Source organism: Sycon ciliatum, chromosome 11 (assembly GCF_964019385.1).
Source record: "Sycon ciliatum chromosome 11, ocSycCili1.1, whole genome shotgun sequence".
In the NCBI taxonomy this organism is placed as follows: Eukaryota; Metazoa; Porifera; class Calcarea; order Leucosolenida; family Sycettidae; genus Sycon; species Sycon ciliatum.
In genome coordinates this window covers 12,411,949-12,422,708 of record NC_088653.1, presented here as the reverse complement: position 1 = coordinate 12,422,708, position 10,760 = coordinate 12,411,949, and the positions used below count along the sequence as shown (strand labels likewise).

At 52.9% G+C, this 10,760-nt stretch overlaps 1 protein-coding gene across 3 annotated transcripts; it reads right to left on the bottom strand.

The window, feature by feature from the left end:
• Positions 1-8,788, bottom strand: LOC135827503 (GATA zinc finger domain-containing protein 10-like). 3 transcript variants are annotated; one of them, XM_065339993.1, is made up of 4 exons: positions 8,641-8,788; positions 774-1,347; positions 327-419; positions 1-70 (listed from the first exon to the last, which is right to left on the bottom strand). In XM_065339993.1, exons 1-4 carry the CDS (start codon positions 8,732-8,734, stop codon positions 61-63), a joined length of 771 nt encoding a protein of 256 aa, XP_065196065.1. In that variant the 5' UTR covers positions 8,735-8,788; the 3' UTR covers positions 1-60. The 3 variants fall into 3 exon arrangements, with proteins under 3 accessions (XP_065196065.1, XP_065196067.1, XP_065196066.1); XM_065339995.1 differs by lacking the exon at positions 8,641-8,788 and adding an exon at positions 1,443-1,641; XM_065339994.1 differs by lacking the exon at positions 8,641-8,788 and adding an exon at positions 1,472-1,641.
• Between the last annotated feature and the right edge of the window lie 1,972 nt (positions 8,789-10,760).

The following is a 10,760-nucleotide window of genomic DNA, read 5'->3' as shown; positions in this document are numbered from 1 at the left end:
TTCATGCTACAATCTTTTATTTCCAACAAGGTCGTGCATTTCGCCTTCCCCGCCGCACAACTACGCCGACCTGGACATGTACAGACGCACAACAGTAAACAGGGTATGTTTCAGGATGAAAATGATGCTTCACAAACATTCCGCCATTTTCAACTATTACTTTCACTCCATGGCCCGCACCCTCGCGGAATTTCACAAGCAGCGGGTGCGGGTATTGATGAAGCAGTCCTGTACCACACCCTTCAACGACCCCAATGTGCACACAGATATGTGAATTACTTAACGCAGAAGCCATGACTAGGGTGCTTCTCCAAGTAGCGCCTCACCTCTCCACTTCACTGGCACGTCCACGTCCACGACCACGTCCCCGTCCCCGATTCCTTGGCTGCCGCCCAGTGTACACATTGTGGATATTGATTCTGCAGATGAACACAGACCATAGCACATACAAGCACAAAATTGCAAACATGATATTTGCCTAAGGATTGCAGTTTGCGGACCACGCCACGTAACATGAGAATGAGGCCTCATGTAGTACAAGTTGCACAACAAGCAACTGCAGCCACTGTCAAAAGTGCAATTTCCCGAGTACACGATCTTGATCATGGGGAGGCACCATTCCAAATTGCTATCAGACATTTCCCATTCACCACATGGCTACGGCACGTGGTCCACGTTCCTACTCCTCGACATGCACGATTGTATAGTGTGCGTGTCAGTGCACATTCGCCACTGCCACTGCCACCACAGGTTGCACACGGCATATCACTCACATCTGCCCATGATAAGAATGGGTGGGCGAAACCATAGGCCCGCCTGCCCACCTCCGCCGTCTCCTCCCCCCACGACTTTGCGGGTGCTGGTGCTGGGGCTGGTGTGTTCCTGGTGCGTGGTGCGATGCACCGACGTGCTCCTCCTCTTCTTCAAACTGCCGCCGCTGCTGCTGCTCCTGCTGCTGCTGCTTCTGCCGCCGCTCCTCCTGCCGCCCCTCTTCCCTCTCGTGCCATTGGCGCTTTGCCTCCAGTGCTTGCTGCCGTCGCTCCTGTACTTGCAGCTGACGTTTCTTGGCTTCAGCCCGGCCCCGCACCTGAGACTCGCGCCACAGCTGCTGCGCCTCTTTCTCCCGCTGCTGGGCTTGCTGTTGTGCTTGCTGCCGCTGCTGCTGCTGCCGCCGCTTCTCCTCCTCCTCTTGCCGCTGCCGCTGCTCTTGCTGAGCCTGGTGGGGGGCGGCGATTATTGGCGGTGTACATGGGGCATCACTCCCGTCCGGTGCCCACTCAAACAGCCGCTCTGCGTCAGCGGCCGACATATCCAGTGCCTTCAGGCACCCAATCGCCGTTTCTGTGTCTGTAGATCAGCAAGCACAAGGAACCAGTACACATTCAATTAGCAACGGATTGCATGGGATCCTGAGAGGATTCCCACCAACCACCCATCCTCACTACTGCAGCAGGAGGACACAGTGCGTTACCTCAGCATCAACCAGCAAGTCGCTGGGAGCGAGAATACCTCAGCATCAACCAGCAAGTCGCTGGGAGCGAGAATACCTCAGCATCAACCAGCAAGTCGCTGGGAGCGAGAATAGTGGTATATTGTTGTTGTACTACAACCGATACCGCGCGCACATGTCAAGTAATGACACACAGCGTCATTCATTCATAGTATGCAAGACATACATTTGTATGATCAACAATACTCTCGTTCAACGACACTACACTGTCGTTCGCATTCCACACATCACCATGGCGGCGCACCCGAGCTGTGTAGTGACCACCCGTGAGCCCACCATGGTGGTTCACACTCGCAACAAGAGAAAGATTTCTATCACCAATATCAAACGAGGTGGGCAAAAGGAAACGTGCAGCCCTCTCCTCACGCACACCTCGGAATATTTCCATGCAAACACCTGTACGTGCACGCGCCATAGCGGAGGTGCGACATATGTCGTGATTTCCACCACATGCAGAACATTCATGGCGCCTTGTGTGCGACAGACATCTGTACGCATCTTCGCTTGTATCGCCATTGAGTAGAATGTTATGGATCTGCAATTCACGCTCGCCCTCAGCAAAGTTGCGTGGACACTGTTCACATTCACAGTGCCATGTGTTAATGTACCCTATCACCATTCGGGACTTCATGGTGTCTGCTCCTTTGCTGCGAAGGTACTCGTCGCATGTTTCCACAAGCCACATTAGAGCTTCGGTGACATTTTGGCAAGAGCCATCGAACATTGTCGGTGCAGCTCGCCTACAATCTTCCAGCAACTCCCTGATAGGAGGTGCACCTTGACACATTCTCAGCGCCTCCAGCGTCGCAACAAGAGGTCGTATTACGGGCTCATCAGTATGTACCTGTTCGCCGTAAACATTGCTCAGGTGAATGCTCAGTTGACTGGAAGCAAGAAGCTGGAGAGCACTGTTCAGGAAACATGTGTTTCCCAGGTTTGGCAACCCAACAGGGGCTACGCTGGTCGGCCTTCGCAAAGTCAGGGCAGGGGATCGGCAATTCTCATTTCCTTCTACCTTTGCCACGGTCGGGCGCACACTTCTTTTCGGGCCGGGTTGACGTTGAGCCTTCCTCTTCTTCGCCCCGGGTTCTTCAGCTGGAAGTGGGAAAGGTGGCAAGTGGGGTGTGAAATTTGCCCGCAGCCGGTTATACTCTCGAACATTCTTAACCTCAGCTGTTATAGACTCGCGCTTCAGCCTCAGGATGTGGATCCCTTCCAATGTCTTGCAGCGTGACAGGGCCACGTACGCCATGCCAGAAGTGAAGATCTCGGGACCTAACGAAGTTACCACGGACTCCAGGGTCAACCCTTGCGACTTGTGTATTGTGATACTGTATGCCAGCACCAGCGGGAACTGTCTGCGATTGTAGAAAACACCTTTGCTTACCTCGAAAGCGACCGTCACTTTCTCAACAACCTCAACGTTGTTCGTGGCGTCAAGCAAAACATGTACCTTCTCGACACGACCCTTACCTAAGTCGAGCTGAGTCACTTCACCCATAGACCCATTTACTAACCCCTTCAACACATCCACATTTCTGCGCAACATTACCCGACACCCAACAGCGAGTGTCAATGTTTGCGGTAATCCACCCGTACGGGTGTGGTCTAGGTGCTGAAGACGTTCAATATCCTTCTCTTTCGGGGTGCGCAATGACTGTGAATCAACACAGTCATCGCACGGTATGACGAAAGTCAAGGGGAATGACCCCATCATCTTTTCGTTTATAGATTGGCACATGGCCTGTGTAGCCATCAAGCATGTGGGGAGCTTACCGTGTCGTTGCATGTCGATCAGGAAGTCAGCAACGACCATGGGCCATTTGTCATCAACATACCCTTCCATGACCCTACTCTGGAGGCAGGAGAAGTCCTCGTTTGTTACCTCACCAACACGTACTCTGTTCAACAGCTCGGTGAACCGATTGTCCCCTTGCTGACGGACATTCTTTGTCAGTTCGGCATACCTAAATGAGCCCCACAGAGGCATACACGTGGCGGAGCCCGTAACGCGTTTCAGCTGTGCATGTGTTACCTCGCAGTACACAGGTAAACCTTTAACAGGTGACAATTGAAGCAGGTCCCCGAAGAATACCAGATTACAGCCCCCGAACATCTTACCGGACCTCTCACCGTACCCTAGGATTTCGCAGAGCCGCAGGTGGATGTACAGCAGCGTGACATTACTCACCATGCTCACTTCATCTATGATGAGGAGCTTCAAGTTTCGCAACCTAGTTCTCAGTTCAAAGCGAACCTCACCGGAAAGAGTTCGATACTCCCCGCAAGACCCATGCTCAACAGGGAGGCTGAGAAGCCTGTGGATAGTTACCCCCCCAATTCCATGGGCAGCCAGACCAGTTGGAGCAGCGAGGGCGACGCTTCCTTCACCAAACTCTTCAATGCAAGATGCGCGTAGCGTGCGTATGAGGAAAGTCTTGCCGCAGCCCCCCTGTCCACTCACAAATAGGGTCAGAGGGTTGCATTTCTCAGCAGTACCGGTCGCAGAACACAAACTTTTCATGATGTCATCGAATACTGCGCACTGCTCGTCAGTCAAGCTCTCCCGTGTGTGCTCCCCACTCTCAGTTGGATCAGCCCGCAGGGCCAGCTCTACATCTTCCATCCTGTCCAGTACCTTCACTTCGACATTTCCTGTTGCTTCAGCGGCGTACGCATCAGCGTCTTCGAGAACTAGGCGATTATCTCTCCTTTCATTCGCTTCCTCTTTTTCTTGGGCAGTGTCAGAGAGTTGTGCCATCCTTTGTGCATGCGCATCTAATTCGAGGAGGTGCGGATGACTCGCAGTTGCTTCCGCAAATGCATCTGCGTAACTGTCCCGTTCAAACTTGAGTTCAGCGACATCACGGAAAGGCACATGGAGAAGCAACAGGGTCCAATAATACTTTTCTCGCTGCTCTTCAGACCTAGTCGGATACCACGCGCGGTAGTTCAGAACTTTGCTACCGGCACGTTTACGCACGAATCCTTTTTCGTTTCGCAACGTCTCGTAGCCCCCCTTCCTAGGTCCTGCCTGACTTGAGTACTCATAGTAAGCATGGAAGTCATGGTAACTGACGCCCTCCATGCGGTCCGACCTGTTAGGGTAGTAGTCTGTAAGCCACTCGTCCCGATATATGTCAGTACTACTATTGTCAAGTTCAGCGATCTCAGCACGCGGCCGCAGCCTTCTTTTCATCTCGTGTGGAAACGCAGTGTTAACCCACTTCACCACATCCGACTTTACGACAAGCTGTGTGCCAAGCAGAAGGTCAGCTGCCTCGTACGCACCAATTTCACGCTGGGCCAAAGCCTGCGCACCGAAATAGAACGCCCGTCGAAAAGGATCCGCATGCGCCTGCCTAGCTGCTTCAGCAATATCCTCAAGTTGACTGCGTTCAGCCTTCGCAATATATCCAGTCACGTATCGCGCCACAGTGCGGGCCTCGTCCGCTACGAAACGGACATCCATGTTCCCGTTCCAAGCAAGCAGCAATTCTGGATTGTAGTCGTTAACCATCGACTCACTACTGCCACGGACAACATCATACAGTCTGTTGTTCGCATGCCGCGCATCGGTGGGATCACGAAGCTGGAAGGTCTGGTTTTCCTTTCGTGGGAATCCGTATCGGCACCGCGTCACCGCCACAGATTTCCCTTCTCCAGATACATATCTCGTGCGCCGGCAAGAACGGCCCGAGCATACATGGACCTGCCACTTCGACACCATCTCATGCAGTCTTGGATTGCACACAGGATCTGGTAACTGACAGGTGACACGGCTTGTGATGAACTCGCGAACTTCATCGCCAGAGTTGACACCGACAACAGGCGCATCTTTCACCCACAGAAGGCAATGGTAGTGCCCAGCACCTCTCGCCTGGTATTCCAGGCGAACAAAATGATGCTCTACTCGTCCCAGCGGCTGTGCCTTGTGCAAGAAGTCAAGAATGGCCTGCTGCCTAATGCGGAAGTGTCGTGCAACTGTGACAGGGTCCTGTGCGCATAATTCACCTTGTGTCATCTGCCCCTCCACGTCACGGTTGACAGTGCGCAAGTGGAAGTCCATGTCCTCCCACTCATACTCACCGGCACTGAATGTCACAAACCATGTAGGTGGCCCAAATGTCCGCACCATCGACATCAAGTCCCTGTAGTGCATATGCCAGTATCCCTGTGTACCTCGCACGCGATTCAGGACGCTGAAGAATTCCCCATCCATCGCGTCATTTGAATAGGATGACTGGTTGGACAATTGACCAGCAGTAAGGCTGCTACAAGCACTCCTGGAAGGCAACATGTGCTGCACTCCGCGGCTTACTGCCTTCAGTTGGTGTTGGTTGCATGTCCAAAACAAGTACGCCTGGTCCCTGCGAAAGCGACTATCTGCATTCGTGAGACGTTGAATGTGGTAGTTTGCGTCACTTAATTCCCTATCGCGAATGTGGTACTTTCCAAAGCGTCCGTGCGGGAAGAGATGCGGGAATGCGGAGTATTCAGTTCTTTCGTCTCTTGCGTCCACTGGCACGCCCGTCGCTCGCTCTTGTCGGTAGTAGTGCGACGTATCCTCAGTCGTGGCGAAGTCAAGTGCATGCATGGAATACTGCTCACACATTCGCAAATGCTCATCATGCGTCATGCGAACAAGCAAAGGTGACTCTGCATCACCAACTTTGTCTGCACACTCTGCAATACCCAAGCGTGCCTGCAGCTGTTCGTCAGTCGTTATATTGCGCACGTCGGCGTACTGCGGATTAACCCCAGATAACCACTGCAAGGCTTCGACTACAACCTTCGGCCTGACAAGGTGCTTCCAGACAATCTTCGCGCTAGTTGGTACACCGTTCACAATGATGTTTATATTGTCAGCACACAAGTCATGCATGAGACGCGCATTGGCATCAATGGGCAATGGAAGGTGCAGTATTTTGTTCTTCGCACACCTCACTCGCTCCGAATACGGTCGGCTGCCATGTTTCGTATCCAGCTTGTAACATGTCTGGAAGGGTTTCACTTTTTGGATGAGTAGCTTCTCAAATGAGTTCAGACGTGACAAGCATTCTGGAACAGGGTCCAGGTGCAAGTCATTTAGAACGCATGACGGCGGCATGCTCTCTTTGCTCATGTACGTTTTACAGAGCTTGCAAATGAACAATGCATCCTCAGCATGCATGTTTTCACGAACGTAATTTTTAAGTCTATCCATCACACTTCCAACACATACGTCGCTATCTTCAATAGAAAAGGGGACCACCTCTTCCCTTCTCCTCAGCATGTGGCACGAAATGCATGGAAATATGGGAACGTTACACACCTTCTCCTCAAACGCCGCATACTGTTCGGTGTGCCTAGTGATAATAGCATTCTCATCCAACTGTAGATCGTGCTGGACACTGACGCCCACTCGTGACACACCAATGTCCTTGAATGCATCATCAAGGTATTCTCCCTTCGTGAAACCGTCCCACACACCAGCAGGATACAGGCTGGCAACCTCAGCTACCATGCAATACATGTCATTAAGGGTACACTCACGAGCTAAGACATCTGTCAAGGCCTGCCTCGCTAGACATGCACGCTTGACCGCAGTTGCATTGGCATACAATTTAAATGCGACGTGAGAATGAGGCCTCATGTGGTACAAGTTGCACCACAAGCTACTGCACGCACTGTCAAAAGTGCAATTTCCCGAGTACCCGGTCTTGCACATGGGAAGGCACCATTTCAAATTGCTATCAAAAATTTCACATTTACAACACGGATACGGCATGTGGTCTACGTTCCTACTCTTCGACATGCACGATTCTGCAAACAAGTTACGCAACATGTCGCCCAAGTTACTGTTCTCATCAACGCATTGCGTTATCAGGAAGCAAAATTCGCGTACCTTAAACGCACCATCATCACGCACCTTGCACAAGCCATCACACTTCTGCAGCTCGACAACTGTTACTTTCACATCGTCCTCTGACGCACCTTCAATTTCTCCTGCCACTTCGTTCGCACCTGGCGCGTGGACAGCTGCACTTTCTCCACCCACTTGGCTCACATCTGCCGCGTGTACAGCTGCAATTTCTCCCGCCACTTCGCTCGCATCTGGCGCGTGGACAGACTCAATTCCTCCTTCCACTTCGCTCGCATCGGGCGCGTGGACAGTACGGTGCGGCTTGCCATCGACATCAACAATTATAGGCGACAATAGTTCACTGCCCTCACTCCCCACACAAATCCGCCAGGAGTCACTATGGTAAGGTTGTGCTCTGCTGTCATGATGCTGACAGTCGCCACGGTATGTCTTCTCAATGTCACCTGTGCACTCTTCAGTCAAGTCCAATGTGCGCACGTACTTGGCAATGTCTTTGCAGCGATTCACTTCTATGCAAGTTATTTCGCGGGAAACCTTGATCAAGTACCCACATACCTTGTTAATACGCAGATCGTCCATCCTCTCTACATCGTGCACAAGGCGAGCGCGGATTGCACCACATATAACGTCTCGGTCACTTCCTTTGGTTTGAGAAGTGAAAGTGTACAGCGGTGGCGATATACGTGCATTTGGAGCCATGTCGTGGACAGTGCATTCCGAAGGATGCCACGTGGGCAGCCCAAATGCATCGTCGGGAACATCGTCCACACTCTCAAGTACATCACATATATGCAACTTCTCACGGGCTGGTTTTTTCACGGGGACAACCATCTTTATGTGTGTCCTTTCCTTCCGACGTCCTGCTCGTGACCGCCTTTTGCTGCGCACCTTCTTATGTGCGCGTTTCGTGACTACTCCACGACCGCGGGTATTTTCACGACATCTAGCCATGTACTTGGCCTGCTTTGTCTTTGCCTGTGCCCCCATTTCACGTGCTATTCGCTAATTCCTCAAACCACCATCGAAACATGCGGACAGAAATGGAGGGCCCCCACCCTCCACACGTACACCCACAGACGCAGACACACACATACGCGCGCACATTAATTAAAAGTAATGAGTACAAGAACAGGGTGAGAACGATACACTCTCCACGTTCCAACTTCGGCCAAGTCAACCGCTTTCCCGACCGACGCCACCCTTCATTCCTCAACCACCATCGTGGCACACTCTTCCAACACATCAATACTAATAGGTGCCTTACCGTTCTCGAGGGCGGACGCCTCTCCTGCGCCGCCAATCTTTCCGTTCCTGCGTTCCGTTATTGCACGACGAGCGTAGACCAGGTAGACGTCCATGCACAGATCCAGTCCGCCGGCGCGGCAGCGTCAACCGGGCCAGGGGCACATGGGAGAAGGGAAACACAGACAACAAAAGTTAATGACGTAGGAAGGAATGTGCATTGGCAAGTGCAATACCAAAAACCAAGAGTACATAACTACACAGTTATGTACTCTTGCAAAAACTTATGTCGGAAAGGGTGTGCGGATTCGGTCCGCCGTCGCTCATCATCTGCGGCATCCTGCTACAAGCGACACGAACGTAACAAGCGCCGGGCCTACTTATGTACTCTTGCAAAAACTTATGTCGGAAAGGGTGTGCGGATTCGGTCCGCCGTCGCTCATCATCTGCGGCATCCTGCTACAAGCGACACGAACGTAAGAAGCGCCGGGCCTACGGAGAAAGGGTTCAGCACGTTGAGCGGGCAGGCTTCATCCCTGTGGTTTTCTCGGCACATGGTGGCATGGGCAATTCAGCTATTTCTCTTTACAACCGCATTGCCTCCATGTTGTCCGAGAAGACTCGTGAAGCCTACTCCTCTGTCATGGCCTGGATTCGTGCCCGGCTGAGCTTCGCCCTCCTGCGTGCAAGTGTTGCCTGTCTTCGGGGTGCCCGCCGACCGATCCACTGCCACCACCTTGTCTCTGCTTCTGCCGCACTGGCGGTTGCCGAGGCTAGGATTGTTATCGATTTCACTGTACTACGAACTAGTCTTTTTTCTCTTTTACGTTTACTTTATACCAGGCGTGGGCCATCCCATGGCCCTGTACATTGGTGCCATCATTTTTCTTTGTTTCAATAAAATATTGTAAGAAACTGGAAAAAAAAATTCGGTCCGCCGGCGCGGCAGCGTTCACCTGCACCGCGGGCCAGGGGCACATGTGAGAACGCAAAACACACAACAATGCCGTTACGTGAAAGAGTTGACACGAAAGTGCAGTGGCAAGTTCAGTACAACTTACACGGGTTCCATAGCTCCTCCTCCTCTTCTCTCGCTTCAATAATTACCTCTTCCTCCTCTTCTTTCCCTTCAACAATGTCGCGTTCACCTGCACCGCGGGCCAGGGGCACATGTGAGAACGCAAAACACACAACAATGCCGTTACGTGAAAGAGTTGACACGAAAGTGCAGTGGCAAGTTCAGTACAACTTACACGGGTTCAATAGCTCTTCCTCCTCTTCTCTCGCTACAATAATTACCTCTTCCTCCTCTTCTTTCCCTTCAACAATGTCTCCTTCGAGGCCCTCCGCGATCCGGGGACGAACATCGTCGGGTGCGGGGCGGATCGCGGACGGTGCGCGGCGTTCGGTCAGCCATGTTTCCATTGCCGCGTACGGCATGCGGCATCCGTCCCGCGGGTGCGCCGCGAGTGCGCCGCGTCCCGTCAGCCACGTTTCCATTTACGGCGTATGGCGTACACGTCTACCTCAGCATGCAAGGGGACGAACATCGTCGGGTGCGGGGCGGATCGCGGACGGTGCGCGGCGTTCGGTCAGCCATGTTTCCATTGCCGTACGGCATGCGGCATCCGTCCCGCGGGTGCGTCGCGGGTGCGCCGCGGGTGCGCCGCGGGTGCGCCGCGTCCCGTCAGCCACGTTTCCATTTACGGCGTATGGCGTACACGTCTACCTCAGCATGCACAGCGTCGCGCGTGTGTGTGTACGCGGATGCGCAGCGTTATGTCACAATTGTCTTCATCTCCCCTTTTACGCGGGTGCGCGGCGCGGCGTTCGGTCACGGGTGCACCCAGGTGCACCCAGGTTTCCATTTGCGTTGCGTACACGTCAGCACTGCGTGAACCCACACACCCATGTTCCCATTTATGCCGCGTACACGTCAGCACTACGTGAACCCGCGCACTTCCCTGTTCTGCACCTGCTCTAAGCGGTCGCTTTGGGCCAGGGCCGGTTGCTAGTTGGGTCACGTGTCAACAAAGTGTCAACAACGTGTCGACAACGTGTCGACCACGTGTCTTTAGCGGTACACTAATTTTGGTGTCCCCAAACTGAAAACATCGAGCACCAGTATGGAAAGGCTTTAGA